General features: G+C 40.5%; 1 protein-coding gene across 3 annotated transcripts in view; it reads right to left on the bottom strand.

Moving 5' to 3' along the window:
- Positions 1 to 682: 682 nt before the first annotated feature.
- Positions 683 to 17,531, bottom strand: part of plcl2 (phospholipase C like 2) — a 35,443-nt gene continuing 18,594 nt past the window's right edge. For all 3 annotated transcript variants that reach the window (XM_086153764.1, XM_086153765.1, XM_086153767.1), the window contains 3 exons: positions 12,157 to 12,232; positions 4,011 to 4,120; positions 683 to 3,249 (listed from right to left, as the gene is read on the bottom strand). In XM_086153764.1, the coding sequence (XP_086009890.1) occupies positions 3,052 to 3,249; positions 4,011 to 4,120; positions 12,157 to 12,232 (384 nt within the window). In that variant the 3' untranslated portion in view covers positions 683 to 3,051. The remainder of the gene's footprint in view (positions 3,250 to 4,010; positions 4,121 to 12,156; positions 12,233 to 17,531) is intronic.

The raw sequence follows: 17,531 nt of genomic DNA, 5'->3' as shown, positions 1-17,531 counted from the left end.
GAAAGTGTTTAAAATCAAATTGTAATAATAAAATATCAGAGGACCAAGTCGCCTGAAAACGAATCTCAAAAATAAATTTCTCAGACCTGAATATTAGTTCAATACAATCAAAATATGTTTCATTAAATCACTGAAATAACCCAAGAGAGCAGTAAAAATAAAAGGGATATTAATTATTTAAATTTCCTTTTAATGACACTTCTTAAATGCAAAGACGACTTTGAGTCTTGCTTGCTGTATGGAGCAATAGCTGCTAAACCTATCAACGCAAATTAAAAAACCTCCCTGAAATGTACCTTTTTTTATATAAATATATATGATATATTTAATAATATATGTGATATATATTGCAAACGTATATTGTGGTAGGGGGCTCTCACTGCCTCGGACTGAGGGCATTAAAGGGTTAACAGGATAGTGTCAGTTTTAGCCGCGGGCCGTCCGTAAAGGGACTATGAGATCCTGGCTCGTTTCATAGCAAACACACAGGAGTAGCAAGGTCAGTCAAACACGGAGGAGCCGGAAGGGAGGACAGTTTGGGGGTTGAGGTCGAGCATGTCGCTCCAGGGACAGCCAGCTGAGGGTGGTGTGTGTGTGTGTGTGTGTGAGATGAGGGTGCAGTGACGAGAAGCAGAACATCACTTATTCAAAAAGTGGAATAATAAACTGCAGAGACACGCCATTCCTCCGACACTTTACTGTGGGAAGCTTTTTTTTTTTTGGTCCAACAGGGTCTGAGCGCCGTTGAAATTCAGAGGGCATTATTATTATATATTATTATATTATTTGTTGGCCTCTGTTGCACAATCTGAACATTTAGTCTGTAAGATGGAAAAATGCATTTGGACATGGAAATATTTCAGAGATTAAAATGTTATCAGACATACAATAAACAAAACAGAAAACAAAAAATCCGAGAAGATGCTGGTTTCCCAGGTGACATATCAAGATTTTATTTTCTTCTTGGAGAACAAGATGAAGTTATTAATTGCTGGGATGTTCTTCCTGTTCAGTGCTCCGCATGCTGAATCGGCTCCCCGTGTTCACCTCCACTTCATTCCATTTTAAGTACATCTCAGTTATGGCATCCATTCATTGACTCCTGCTAGTTGCTTTAGCATAGAAATATATACTGTGGCTTCCTATGTAGCCACGTCCACACTATCACCAAATATGCAAGTGATTGGAATCTGAACTTCTGAGGGGAATGTTTAGTTTGTGATATTGAGCCAATTTGTCTCAAATCTGGGATTAAGAGAAGACTAAACTTCCACCACTTCGGACTTTTGTTTTGCTGACGTACTTGATTTTTAATTTGAAGATCTGATCAGTTTTTTATATCTGTGTTTATGCAACACTTTGGTGTCTATAATATAATTATTGTTGGAATTTTGAATAAGAACGGTCTCACAGCACTCTTCAGGGGAGACTCAGATATCAGCAAAAAGTTTTTTTTTTTTTTCCCAGAGGAGACTGTTTGATGATGGACTGGACTACATCACGACTTTGTCGACGGCTAAAACCTGAACAAGATGAAACTGGGTGTAAAACTGCATTGCTACCTTCGGAGCAAAATATATAAAAAAAGGCTTTAACTCAAAAACAGGTGAAACTACTTGAATCACCTGAACTGCTTCATCGGAAATCCAATTCCAGAGCCTTGAAGGAGGCGACCCGTATCCTCAAACCTCTGTTACATGACCTGAGAGTAAATTCTTAGAAAGGAATATCACAGCTTTGCCTTTGTAGCAAGGCAGGAAGCGGAGGAGATCGTAATCCCGACGATCAGACAACATTGACACATCTCATCTGCACTCACAAGATTAAACCTCTTTATGAGCAAAAGCCTCAGTTGCGTAGGCTTGGAACAGAATCCATTTTTTCAGTACATAGTGGGTCTGCAGACCAGATACATTGGGGTGTGTTTCCTGTGAGATGAATCAGGGCCTTTGGCTCAAATAAAAACAGACCAGTAAACAAAAGTAGTGAGTTTTCAAACCCGCACGAAGGCCAATTTTAAGCAGATTATTGCAGACTGGTGGCAGACATGTTGAACAGCAGTTGCTAAAAACAGCTTTTTCCTCTATTTTTATTTTAATGGCTGGTTTTACACTGAAATATGAGCGCTCCACATTTCTGGCTGTCGTATCAATTGATGGGAGGGGATTGAAACTTTTTTTTTCAAACTGCGTTTGCATATTGGGAGAATATTATTGACTCAGATGTGTGATTTGACTTGGGGTAAAGTTTTGACCTGCCTGGACATGTTGCCGCTGAGTTTTCAGTGTAGAACCAGAACTTTAAGGGGGTTTAATGTTGGTTCTCACTTAAAGACACCTTCCTAGCACCCTGACACAGAACCATAACCCACCACTTGAAATGTTTACATGACAACATCCCAAGTGATAAACTTCCAGCTCTGGGGCCGTCTCGCTTCTCTGGGCAAAAGCAGGCGTTGTGTTAGAGACAAATAGAAATTTTTGTTTTTCAACAGACACGTTTGTATAGTTTTTATAAAATTAATCTTATTTCCAAGTATACAATAATAAAATGATGCACTCTGCAGAAAAAAGTAACAGGAAACTCCATATTTACACATAGTATAACATACTATTTTGGCAGAGAAGAACAGGTTCAGTATGTAAACAACTCTACTCTCATGTTGTTTGATTTATTTTGCTACTTCCAAAACACTGACAACCCCATTCTATCCCTTAACATTCATCGTTCCAATAATTGTGCTTTAAGGAATCTTTCATGACCAGGGGTTCTTCAGGTCCACTGAGAGAGAAGTGCACACTCTCTGAGAAGGTTAGCGTCTTGGATAGTCACCAGGCTGGGGTTTTAAAACGATGTATCCCAAAACTACAGATGGTGGTCGTATGACTGGGAGCCTGAACGTTGCTGAGCCTTAACATTGAGTTTGTGTAAGAGCAATATGTAGAGGGAGGATGAGTCTGTGGAGCGACGGTGGCATTACCGGTGTTTGCAGGTCAGAGGGGTGGATCTCAGCTGTGCTTGATGATGTGGGAATGTTGTGACAGTTAGACTTCAGTTGTCCTCGTCGGTGAGCTCCTCCTCAGCCGTGGCTTTCTCCGGAATGGCCTCCAGGCTGTGGCGGCCCTTGGAGTCGGACGAGCCGCCCGGCTCTCTAGATTTGCTCAGGTTACAGGTGAGCGCGGCGTAATGGATCTGCTTGAGGTTCTCCTGAACCTCGTTCCTGGCGTGTTTGAGGAGATCTGCCTGACCCTGAGGATGGACATGGAGGCACAGTTTGAAAGGAGCTGCAGACCATTTTTAATTCAAGTGTGGTGACTAAAGAATTTCTTGTTTGGGTTGTGAAAAGCCTCTATGGTTGACAAAGGCGCAGTGGGCTGTTTATGTTGTTGGATGTGGTTGGGAAGGAGAAAAGGCTTTGCAATATGAAGTAACAATGCTAATGGACTTTGTCTGTTTCTTGCTCTTTAATGCTATTGCTGTGACTTTGAAATACAGAATAAAAAGCAAAATTCAAATCTGACGTAATCTTAATTGAACAAACATACAAAGAAAATTGTGTGAATATTCTTAGTCATCCTTGGGGCAATTAGACTGGTTTTTAAATGTGAGGCTTCTTGGCTTCCAAGACTGAGGAGAGCGGTGAACGGGGGTTGGGTTTCATTAGGAAACATTGGGGTCTGATGATGAGTGCTAGGGTACAGGTAATGCCAGCCACACATCGAAAGACTTTGAAAAGATTTGGGAAATATATGCATTAAACCATCATCTCACACCAGCTCACATCTAAAGAATAATTTTAAGTCACAACCTAGTCTTAGCCTCACGCTGTGAGTCTGGTAAGACTCTTAAGAACACCTTCTGACTTTCAGTTCCACGTCTGCAACTGCAATAATCATAAGGTGTAAGCCCAGAGTAAGTATTGGGACTGATCCACATGCACCTGTGGTTGAACTATGGTTAAACCACCAACAAACTGCAGACAGCAAAACACTTCCTGTCCAGACTCTTGCCTTGAGGATGGTGATGTTCCAGGTGAAACTCTCCACAGCCTTGTGCAACTTCCTGCCCTTCAGGCCTTCCTTCACTGCCAGTTGGTGAAGATTCTCATGGAACTCCATGGCTGTGGGCACACAGGTTAAACAATGAATTTTCTGTTTTCCTCGATAAAGAAATAATAATTAGTGGGGCATTTTAGACGAAGTCTGCCAAACTTCAGCAACTCAAAGACAATTCTTATTGACCAACAGGTGGCCAGTCCAGGGTTTACCCTGTCTCATCCGATGGCAGCTTGCTCCTGCAACCCTGTGACCAAGGGTGCAGGATAAACACAATGGATGATGAATAAATGAATAATATTACAAACAGAAAAAAGAAGAAAACAGCTGGAAATTACTGAATTGAGGGAAACAGCAGTCTGAGTAAGGATGGAATGAATGACTTGATAAACATCCTACCATAATAGATAAAATGTAACCAAATGATCACCGAATGACTGGGAAATTTGGTCCAACCCGGCCGAGCGGATTGAACCTCACCAACACCTGGAGTCACAGCCAGAAATGTTGGCTGACATTGAACAACACTGGCAGGCGACGTACTGCTTACATGTCAAGAACAGACAGACGTGGCCCTCTTTCACTATGGATTAGCATCAAACAGAGGGGGGGATTTGTCTCCCCAGCAGCTTTACTGCTTCTTCCTGTTTATTTCTCCCTAGCGTGACTGGGTCTGAGTGAGGACATGTTTAGAGAGGGTTCGCCTTTCTGTGACAAGCAAACTGTATTTCATGTTCAGGAAGGGAGATTTCCTCCTGCAAGGCCAGTCTTTAATGCTCCAATTCTGAACTGGGAACTCCTTCTGAGACACACGTACACACATGCGCTGCAAGCACAAGCACAAACATCAACTACAGTCTCTCCTGTTGGTGCTGTTGCCATGGAAACCCGACATGCGCACGCCAGAGATCCCCCTCCAAGTGAGATCATTGTTAATGTGTTTATTTTGGGGTCCGGGCAATTTTATGCCCTGGGAAAGTTTGCCAGAAGACCTCAGGTGTACAAACTGGCAGAACGATCTTTCACCCTGGCCTCTCTGTCACACACCAGCAGCATCAAAAACCACAACCCCATTTGCAAGGTTTCCTTTTCCTGCCTTTCACTTGACTTGTAAAATGACTTTTCTCCTCAGACACTGTTAAAACTACAGATATACTGTTGTGCATGTGAATCATGACCGTGCATGAGAAGGTGTGCAGCTTCCTCTATCTCTCACTCACACACATATACACACCCATGGGGGTAGGGGGGTGTTGCCTAGCAACACTTTATGTAGTCTAGAAGGGAAGAAAAGAGGGAAGCTCATTCTACGCCAGTCAGACTGGAAATGGAAGGGAATGCCATGAGGCAGCAGTACAGTAACAGATGATGCTCTCAGCACAGAACAGATCGGCCTGACCTCGCTTATCAATATGATTGATACAGCCATCAACGAACAATGATAGCATCTACTCACGCTGCAAAATCCAATCAATACTGCAATTTATCAGACATGGATCACGAAAATAAATAAATAAATAAACAAACAAACAAATAAATTAATAAATAAAAATAAGGTGATCCATGATTCATTTAACAATTAAAACTGAAAGGACTTCCTCGGCCAATTAGCTGCATTACAAGCTCTGAGAGCCACATGTCACATCCTGCTTCATAGCATTTGTGTTGTGTGTTAGCTTGTGGTTGGATCAAGTCAAAAATATAATAACTCACAATACTTTTAGTTTAGTCTACAAAATTGACAGTGCTATTTTCCCTAAACAGTAACTGACAAACCAACCACCATATTTACAGATTCCAAGCTATTCATAACAACATTATAAAACACATGATATAATAAAACATCAAACATCTTGCAAAAATTAGTCTGGCAGGATACAATGTGACTGTCTTGTATGTGGAAACACTTTCATTCGGCCAAAAGAAAGGTAACTTCAGCTATTTTGATTTCAAGTCGATAAGTCAAGTCGAGCCCGAGCAATAATTTGGCATAACTTCACTACAACTTGCTTCAGAGTAAATAAAACAGTGCAGCCCTCATGGGACTGAGTGAAAATGCTGAATGGATTTGTCTTAAATAAACAATCTCAAGTGAGTTTATTAGCAGGCAGTTATAAACACACCAATTCCATTCATACCAAATTTGATGAATTTCTAAACAATAACCATCATCGTGAAGAGGTTCAAACTTTGTAACACGACTTCTAAAAAACTTGTTTATGAAATCTAACAGGAAACTCCAAACACCAGCTTTGCTTTTCTAGAAGTGCTGATGAAAATAAATAAAAAAAGATACATTTGAAGACATACCAGCTAGTACATCTATGGGGGAGTTTATATAGATATGAATTGTATATTATTAATTAAAATGCAGTTTAACTGCATTGATGCCTCAAGTTTCTCCCAAATACCTGTTCGAGGTTCCATTGTATTGTATATAATTCTAAGTTCATTTTGCTCCCATGGACCATCTGCATCACATGCATCACAGTTAAACCTGGATTAGGCCGGATCATTCAGGATTTTTGAGACATCGCAGACAATGGGAGATTAAAACACACAGCAATATAAGCCCCCATTCCTGATGGTCAATATCAGATATTTAGATGACCAGTTTTACAGAAGCGCGGGATATTCAACAACAGTGAAGGAGTTGTGCTGTTTCCTCAATGTAAAATGCTAGGACTCACCGCAGATGTGGCGGTAGACTTATTTATTAAACGGAGCTTAAAAAACAGACATGTTGTCAAGTCAGAGGTCAAAAAAAAGTGCAACACTGGAACAGTAATACTCCATCTATTAAGGGCAGTATATGCTGTAGGCACTGAAATAGAAATAAATTAAGAGAATGAATATGTTAAGACATTAATATTTTGAAAGGGAAGTCATATTTATTTAAGATCTCGCTACTTTACAGTTGAACTATAAAAGCGAAATATTGCAGCACGCTAATTCATTGCGATTCCATAATTTTGCAAAAAGTCTTTTTTTTAACTTTTGAATTTTAAATGTTTGCGTCTTTCTGCTCGGCCGTACCCAACTATTTGAGGGCTGTCATAAATAAATGTTTTCATCATCTAGCTGTCCGGTCTTTTCTCATCATGATTTCTTCAGTATACAGTGAACATTATTAATCTGTACTTTGCAGTACTCAGTGACTGTCTTAAATATCGACAAGCCAGAGATATTGAACTCACTATCAAAAGGGTTGAAAAAAGGGAAATATTCATATTAGCTCAACAATTATTGGGGATTTTTACTTGTTAAAAATGACTCAAACCAATGAACTGATTGTCAATTACTGAAGGAACTGAAGGATTAAGAATTGCAGCTCCCATGCTAACGGCAACATTAGCATTTTCCAGTTCATGCTAATGAACCAAAGAGAGGATTAAGTCACTTTTATGGCTTTTTAACTACAAATTCATCTGTAAAAAGTAAATTTCCCTCCATCACTAACAGACCAGATGCTGCCGCAGCTTTTGTTAGGCATTTTTGAGTCATTTCCAAATCTTAGAACATCTCTCTGCAGCTCACGGCCATTTGAGCCGCAGTGGGAGAAGAGCAACTAATAATTAACAGCCGCAAAGGCGATACGCTGGTACCTGTGTGCGTTTGAAGTCTAAATACACGATCAATAATTAAGATGATTCACAGCTCTGCATGGTGAGGAGTGTGCTCTGGGAGGAAGATCCAGCTAAACTGTTTGAGCTGAAAGAACATACATTGAAAAGGTGATTTGTATTGGTTTTTTTTTCTTTGGATTCCTGTAAATGTCACAGAGGCCCGCTTCTGTTAAGCTGTATAAACTATAAATCTGTGCTTGGCATTTCAGAATATGTTGTGTGCTGCTCTTGTTAGTGTGAAGCTGCTCTGAATACTGATCAGAGCCTTAGTGAGTGGAGCTTCAGGGAAGTGACATCTCTGTTTGAGCTGCTAACACCTGCCTGTGTGCTCTGACACTGCTGCCGCTTGCTTTCTCTTATTTATTTTTTTTTTTGGGCTGAGCTGATGTGATGGATTATTCACAACTTTAATAGCTGTTACCGCTGGAACATTCCACTTGCTGCAAAAAAAAAAAAAAAGTTGGGGGGTGAATTGGGTTTGTGCTGACCCAGTTTTGACACAATAGATACGTACAGGACACCGGGCTTTGCATGTGTGCACGCACGCGGCCCAATCATGGGTTAGTATTTAAGTAACACACACACACACACACACACACACACACACACACACACACACACACACACACACACACACACACACACACACACACACACACACACACACACACACACACACACACACACACACACACACACACACACCACTGGGATGAAATTATGTCAGTTGAGGATGGAAAAACAAAATCGATGGTCAAGTTCACCACTGTGCCATCTGCCGTTTCCTCCAGCTGATTTTAGATCATCTAGAGAGAAAAATCCCTTCCTTTCTATGGAGGCCTTTCAGAAAGTGTTTGTTTCACTGCTGGGTTATTTATTTGAGGATTGTTTGGTACAAAGAGATGATTCAGTCATCAGTAACGGCAAGCAGCCTCAATAGCACAAAGACTAGTTACATCACATCTCTTTGTTTGGAATAAAATGGCGTGTTTTTGCACTACAACAGTGCTTTCAGAAAAGAAGGCAATGAAGACCAAGATACAAATACATTATATTCGGCCTTAAAGGCGAAGAATTGTCAATAAGTTCCCAAGAAGATGATCAACAAGTAGAGGCTGAGGGGAGGAAAAGGCTACATGTGCCACATGCCGAATTTGAATAGACTGCGAAAAAGCCAAAATACAAATCCTAGCTGCAGAGATGCCGAGTGGAGGATTTAATTATCTTTCCAATGCCTGCAAGGTCAAGAGCGTATAAAATTCTAAAGCTGAGGAATAGTAATTATTACAGGCTGGAAGGTGGTTTAAGTGAAAACTCTATTTAATCAGGACACACTGGATGCTGTCAGTCGGGCTGAGACATGAGATGTCATCTGTCCAATTATTGACAGGGATGCGATTGATTCTGTACCTCCGTCAGAATGGGAACTGGGCCTCAAATTATATAATTTTCAATAGATTATTTTCAGGAATAAGGTTACTATACCACACATGATGCTCCTCTACTCACACAAATTTCCTTTAATGAGGAAAAGCTGAGGAAAATTCTTTCTCACTGTCAGCTAATTACATATCAAGGTTACATCTTTCTCAGACTAGACAATGAATCAACTGTTATTTCAGTTTATGCAGAACACAGGGGAGCACTAAGGACATAGTTGGGGGAAAAAGGCTATCTAACTGATGGATGAAGGTAATATATTTATTTACATTACATTACAGTCATTTAGCAGACGCTTTTATCCAAAGCGACTTACAAAAATTGCAATTCAATAACCGAAGATCCAAAGTACCAGAAGTCGTTATTGAGAAGTCACCACTCTACCAAATAGCCATCTCAAAACCATATACATACATACATACATTAATTTCTTCGTTTTTAATATATTTATTCTATTAGCTTCTTAGTCAAATAAAAGAGCTGCTAAACCTGACCATCTTGTGTTAACGTTTCCACATTTCATGTTTACCTTTGGTAATGATGCTCTGTTTGCTGAGCTGGATGGTGACATGTCACGCAGCGTGTCTGCAGAAAATAAAGGCCTTCTTGCTTTAGGAAAGATATTTGTTTATCGCTGTTGTTTCTACCCTAATTGAAACTACACGTTGGCACCGTTGTCACCATCTCTCTTTAAATAAACACTCGCAGTAGCCTGCAGTAGACGCACAGGTCTACAATGTTCCTTTATATACCTCACAAAGCTGACAAATTACCCCCCGCTTCTAATAAGGACAATCAATTAGTGTTAAAGCGTACAATAACTGATTGATTGAAGAATCCTAGACCAAGTCTCCGGTCTGGTCTACAAAGGTGAAGATAGATTATGATAATGCCAAACATTGTGGATTATTTGTCTGCAAGGGGTTGACTCAGTCTGTAGGTTTTTAATCTCTTATTCTCCTTTTCATATCTGACAGACGAGGGTGACAATGTTGGGCACTGCCTTGTGGGTTTCTGTTCCAACAAGATTATAAAGTGACAGCGCAGCTCTCTCTCCAGTTTCAAGACAAGCTAACTCACCCAACATCTCAACTCTCACTCTCCTCCTTTGTCACCCTACTGGCACTTCTTAATTAAAATGTCACTAATCTAAATTAATGGACGATATAGGCTTTACGGTTTCATTTTCGCAAGATTTGAGCACTGTCCCAAGTGTGAAGAATTTTTTCATAAACACCGAATTGTAAACGGGCAGATAATGAGTTTCTCAGTCGACACAGGATACAAAGAGAATGTTAATCTACGAGGTACATTTTCACAGAAATTCTGCAGTTTCTGTTCGAGCGAGAGGCATTCTCTTTCATACAGTTATGTAATGCGGCCTGCTGAGGTCTCTGCTCCGAATGCAAACAAACACGTCTTCACTTCACAAAGGAGGCGGCATGATCTCGCATACTCTTGGCCATATTTTAGTGTTTGGACCAATGAGGTCCAAACACCAATGGCGGGCATGTATTCTCTCTGGACTTAGCTCTGCTCTCTGATGTGCACAGACAATGGACGATGAATATTTTATATTTCATCCATCTGGAAAACAAAAAAGCTGAGGCTGGTTAATGACAGTCCATCTCTCTCTCCCTTCCCCACTCACTCCTAGAAGGCTTACTCACTGATAAATTAGCGCTCTATGCTACTTAGACAGAGCTCATTGCCACAAAGAGATGCATTACGAAGCACATTACAACCAAAATTTAATTTCTCCTCACTAACAGGTTTAACAGATTTTATAGTTTAGACGTAAATCCTTCTCCCCCATTAAAAATCATTGTTGCTGTCCTCTGAAAAGAACACCAAGGCTGATTACACTAAGCTGAGGAAGACCACTGTCTATCTTTCCCCTCAGTCCGTCTGGCTACATATTCTTAAAACTAAAGATAAGCATCATGTTGCACTCTCCAGGAGCAAGCGTATGGGGGGGGGGGGGGTGGGACACCCTCACTCACTCACTCACTCGCTCAAAGGAATACCATATTAACAAATACTTGAACTCAATTGTGACCAAGGTTTTGCAAATTAAACAAATTTCCTGTCCATTCTTCAAGCAACTTCTTTTAAATCAATTACGTCAACTTCAAGTTTGCATTTTTAAGCGATCAGATAAATCTAAAGTTTCTTTGGTCAAATTAGGAAATGATAGAAATAAAGTCAAACGATGACTCGACATAACTGTCTTTTACATGTCCATTAAAACTGTTCACAACACTACCGCGGTGAGACATGCTTAATAGTTCCAAGCCCGTCACATAGACATTCACAGAAATGAATAAATTAGCACCGCACAATGTGGAGTCATTACATGACAAAGACTTGATGCCCAGGACTGAATAAACACATTAAATACAAGCGACTGGGTGTTACAGAGCGTCTGGTAGAAGGAAAGTATGGCTGTGGTGCCATCTGTTAGCTATGATGTCGTCTTTGCTGAACTCTCAGTGGCGCCTCTGTCGTTTCATCTCTCAGAACCCGAACACCAAACCTTGTAATTACAATACTACACGGAGGCTATTACTGGTGTGAATTAAACACCTCTGTCTGAACCGCAGCTTTTCAAAGGAAAACACTGGCTGGCGTTCATTAACATGAATCAAATGGTAATTCCACTTATGCAAATACACATCATCAGTTCTCCCTAATTTGATTTTCATAAAATGCATTCGTACAGGAAGATGAATCGGCTCCGTAAGCTGAAGCTGTCAGGAAATACAGCCTTTTGTAAAAAGTTTTTTTTGAAGAGTCTGACCGACACGCTGATCACATCATCATTCGGTTATCACTCTCTAACACACATCAGCATATATGGAAAACTGTGGAAATTATAATAATAATTAATAGGTGATCAGTCACAAAAGGCACACATAAGGTGGCACTTTGACAGCAGCCTAATTTTCATTTAAACCAAAAAGGCAGCATGAGTCTTCAGCAATTGTACAGTTGCTGACACCAAGTCATCTGAGTTTCTTGGCCATGTGACTAACCTGCTTTTTGAGTTTGCAGAATCCTCTCGTACACACCCTCGGAGTTCTCCAGCAGAGTCTTGCTCGTCTGGATCACCTGGAAGGAGAAGAACATATTGTTCATATTAGCCTTGTTTTCTACATCCGCAAATTTAGCATCCCACAGTAAAGTGGTCTGGTGGCCGGGTGTCTGCCAGGGAGGGCGGAGGAAAACAAGCCATTATTAGAGGCATGTCTGTGGGTGAGGTCGTGCAGCGGCGCTGTGGAAAGCCTAAATTAAAGGGCAGGAGACACAAGCAATTGAGGCATTTATATTAATAGTTACATTTCTTTCTCCAGGTACTTATATGAGGGGAAAAAAAATAAATCGAAATGCCAACTTATGCTCGGTTGGACGGCGTGGTTTTAAAAGAAAATAGTCAAGGTTGTTTGATTACGGAGGGAGGGAAACGCAAACGCGGGTCACTTCCAAGCGCTCCAAGACAGCGTTATCTATGAAATTACAGCTGTGACAGATGCTAACTTTAGCTCCTCTAATGTTACAGTTCAGTCTTAATGAGAGCACAAACTCTGCTGACCTGCAGAACGTTAGAACTCTCACGGTGGCTCTTAATGCACTCACAGGCACCAGGAACCCAATTACACGTTTAAATGCCATCGCTACAGCCTTTTCCACTTTGCAGCAAAACTGAACCTCCGGTGCCCATCCATGAGGGCAGTGTTTCGGGAGGATAATGAGTTGTACGTGGGCCATCATGAATAAAGGTTAATAAACATTAAATGATTACAGATCAGATCTGGACCTTCTGTCAATGACTTAACGTATAAATCTGATCATGGTTACCAGAACTGAATAAGCGCTCCTTCCCAATAACCACAAGACCTGCTCAGGTTAGGATAAAAATAAAAAAACTAAACATACAAAAAAAATAAACATCATGTCACATACAAAAGTTAAAGAACTGAATTTGTCTGTTGGGAAATGAGGCTATGGCTACGTCAGCAAGATTTTTATAAGCATTCCCGATAACAAATCTTACAAAAGCACCACTTTCTAAATCTGTCAGTGCTGTTCAGGTCGGACTGACCCAGGAATGTATTGGAGGTTTAAAAACAACTTAGGGGGGGAACATTTGCTGTGAATGAAAAAAAAAAAAGGGATGACCATGTGAAATCTATAATTTTTTTTTATTCTAATAATTCTACAGCAAAATACTGAGTATTTTTACGCAAATGTGTAATTTTAAAAAGATATCATTTTAATTTGTTTCCCTCCTTTAGTTTGAATAATTCTTGCTCTTTTTTGTGGGGGTGGGGGGGGGGGGGGGGTGTTCTGATTTGCGTCACAATTTACCAGTAGCCTTTTGACCCTTTCTCATGATTTTTTAAAACCAGTGAGTTTACGTTGGGGGGAAAAGGAACTCAAAGCCTTTTTTAAATTAGCACAGAACAGTCCAAAACAAAATAATAAAAGCATTCCTACTGGACTGATTTATAGCTAGATGTCTGTGTAAAATAGGGTTTTGCATCAGTCTAGAGATTAGGAAAATTCATGGTAAAATTCATCAGTATGTGCACCACAAAATGTTTACATAAACACTATTATAGTTAATGTGAGGACCGCTGGGCCCTGTGGATTGGGCTTTGCTGTAATTTACTTGCACATTCGCTCATACACTCCTTAAGTGACTTAAGTGCACAGGCAGGTCACGCTGAAGGCAGGCCGTCCTGTTCGGCTGCCAAAAATGGAAATGAAGGAAAGGAAAACCCTGTCATTCAAGCAGAGTGTAAAAAAGCCTATAAGGATAAGGAAGGGTGAGCGGCATCCATCCGGGATCTACCTATGGAGAACACCTGCTCTAGAAAAACCCAAGGTTGCGGAAGGGTAACCATCCTCCAAGTACTTCTACTGACCACTTGGCTTCCTCGCTTAAGCTCGTGTTCCCAACCCCCGTTTCTGTCGAGAAAACTCTCAGAATTATCGAGAGCAACGCGTCCACCTGCTGTTCCTTTCAGCCTTCTGTTAAGATACACTCCACACTGACCTATGTACCCACACGCAAATAACCAACGGAAAATACAAGCTCGGTTTGTAAAATAAACATCACACATTTGTATCTGGTTGAATTTAAGCTGAGAGCATAGCATGTGCTCAGTTTGGATACATGACAGCAGCTATTGGCAGCTCCGGTTCCAGTGAAGAATTTCATGAAGACTGTTTCGGCCATTGAACACAATGCAAACTTTCTCTACAGAGTGTTCTCTTGCAGTACTTGCTCTGTCAAATTAAAATGATGTATTCAAAAGCCACTAATTTGTTTTTGAACCCAAGGTCAGCTTGGACTCTGAACTCGAGTCTCGGTCAGGCTCTACCCACTAATTTAAAACAATAGAAACAGCTTAAAAAGATAAACAAATGCATTTTACTCCAGCCATTTTGTTGGTATTAACTGGACGGGAGGAAAATATAAACTTTTTGCCATTTTCGACTGCACCAGGTCCCACCCCGATAATCTATGTGGGCAGCATGGATGTAATTTGACAAAGCCGTCCAGTGAGTCACCACACGGTGATGGAAGCAGCCCCTCTAAGTGGCTGCAGCCGTCTGTGTCACTGAAGCTGCTGCACTTAGAGCTGCTGCACAGTCTGTGATTACCTCCTCGATGACTGAAAAAAAAAAGACGATCTGGGTGGTAGACGCAGTACTTAAAATGTGTTTAAATAAAAAGGCACATAGTAAGGTATGTGGGTGGGGAACAGCACCCCGTTTGCACGCAAAAGACCGCTTTCATTAAGTGCTATGTTTGCGTAAATGAGCTTAACGATGATAAAAACCAAAGACAAATGATTATTGGCTCTGCCCTACAATTCCTATCAAAACAAACTTTGCCCTTGCCTCCCATGGTCAAAGTCTATAGATTGTTTTGTTGTGAGTGACTGGCTTTCAGAGTCCAACAGTAGACACACTTGGACATACAGTTTATACATTTATATTACACTGATAATGGAAAGTTTCTCATACGATTCACAAATTGCTCAATGGTGACATCACAAAAAAAAACCCTTAGCAAAACAAATGAACAGGAATTTGATGAATTATTTTAGAGTTGAGAGGAAGACAAGAACATTAGATCCTATTACCATTCAAGGTTCATGAAACCTCAGAGGGAGCGCGGTAAAACTCTTTAGAGTGCATATTTTGGGATATCCATCAACAGTTTTATATTGAGTCCTTTGTTGCTGCAAAGACAAACAGAAAGAATAGCAATATTAATCTGAATTCTAAGGAAATATTTATTCCATATGTACTTAATGAAAAGGTTTATTATTGTTCATGTTAAATGACATGATACTGATAAGATGTTAAGTCATTTATTTTTCCTTCCCATTCACAATGTTTTACATTGTTTAAAAATTATGTCCTCCATGGCATTAGCTGCTGCTGCTCTTTTAGATGTCATAATTGATTTATCGTCCCTCATGTTTGTTTAGGATGATGGTTTGCGGACCTTGAGGAAGAAGCTCTACTTATTAGATATTGGTTTCAAAGCAGACCTTTAATAGTGTGAGGACACTCCCAGCTAGACAGAACCTGTTGCATGTAAAACCGACCACTCCTTAATACCAAATTTCCAAAAAGAGAGATCTGGGATATAATTTCCTTTTTTGAAATTAGGGTGGTCACAATTTTTCTTGAAACTTGAACTTGCTGTGTGCTGCTGACTTCTATTTTTGGAATAATGAAGCAGTTCGAGAACCACAGGAGAAATTCAATTCAGTCCCATTGTAGTGAGACAAGGCAGACGTTTCAACTGCTGAGAGCTTTTAAATTCAGCAACTCCCAACCACACTGGATGAACGGAATCTGAGACAGAGAAAATTTTTTTTTTTTTTTTTAATTTAATTTTAGACGTTTTCATCATTTTAAGTAAACTGCTGTCAACAGAAAAACAAAATCCAGGCCATGTTATCCAAGAATCACAAGCTGGCAGTGCACACAGGGCCCGGGATTCAAACCCAGATTCTATTTTTTTGCCAATTAAGAAGCAAAAGCCTGGTTCCTCCAGGTGGTAGATTCTGACCCAATACCTGAATTTCTAATTGGACTGTTCCATACATTATTTACAAGCCTTTATTTCTGTCTCCCTTGGATTCATCCAGGTCTCGGTACTTGTCAGCTCCTCTTCTGCTGTGCTCTGTGCGGCACTCCATCTCCTCTGGCAGCTTGCTGGTGATCAAGGCTCTGGGCTTCATACCCCTAAAACCCCTGCACTTAATTTATTTGATTTTGGTCCCCAAACACCCATCTCTTTCTTCTGTCTTCCCTCTGACTCAATTTCCCCAGCACTCTCTCCATCAGGACCAATTACGCAGCCCTCCACTCCGAGTCTGTTAGGAGCAGAGGGGTCACCTTAATCGCTGTGTTTTCGGCATCTTTCATCTGTTCACGTGCGCATCCAAGTCCCGAGGGAGAGAGGGCGAGCCATAAAAACACATGTGAGCACAGACGGCAATTGGGTTGTGGGTCTAATGCTTTGCCAAACAAATGAAACTCTGTGACCTCCCGCGACCTTTGTTAAAACCTAGAGGTGTGAAAAATGCATGCGATAAAAATAATGCTGGAACGTGTCCTCCGTAGCTGCTAGAGATCCGAGGTGGAAACCTTTTTCATATTGTTTCCACTACTTAGTAGGGCGTGACATTCATGGGGTAGTTTTTAAGTAACACGCATGCAGGCACACGCACACACACACACTCCCCTGTGTTCAAACCTTAACAGCTGCTTAGTTTTGTTCATATCTACACAAAACAAATCTGATAAGCAAACAATCTGACTGACTTTTCAGATCTATATAAACAAATGAGGGATAGGCTCCTGCATTCATGCGACCCCAAGTGCAGGTAAAGCAGTAGATAATGTATGAATGGATGGACGGATAAACTAATGCCATTTTGAGATGAAAAAAAATCAATTTCTTAAGTGTTTCATCAACATGTGGTTGAATCAAAAGAATTGTTTTTTAGTTAATTTTTCAGATTATTTTAGCAAATGCTCAATGAAAATAATGAAATCACATTAATGACACCTATATTGTGGTTTATTTGAGAAAAATTGGTGATGCAATACAGAATGGCACCTTTATGTAACATGTATTACAATCATTTCCTAATGTGCTCATATGTAAACAACATGAACCTTGTTCTTCTTCTTCTCCTTTCGGCTTTTCCCTTCAAGGGTCGCCACAGCGAATCATCTTTCTCCATCTAACCCTATTCTCTGTATCCTCCTCTCTCACACCAACAACCTTCATATCCTCTCAGTACGTCCATAAATCTTCTCTTTGGTCTTCCTTGAGACCTCTTGCCTGGCAGCTCCAATTCCAAACAACATGAAC

Source organism: Fistularia commersonii, chromosome 10 (assembly GCF_037954325.1).
Source record: "Fistularia commersonii isolate RoL2024-O1a breed Wild chromosome 10, RoL_Fcom_v1.0, whole genome shotgun sequence".
Classification (NCBI taxonomy): Eukaryota; Metazoa; Chordata; class Actinopteri; order Syngnathiformes; family Fistulariidae; genus Fistularia; species Fistularia commersonii.
This window is presented reverse-complemented; position numbering and strand designations above follow the sequence as displayed.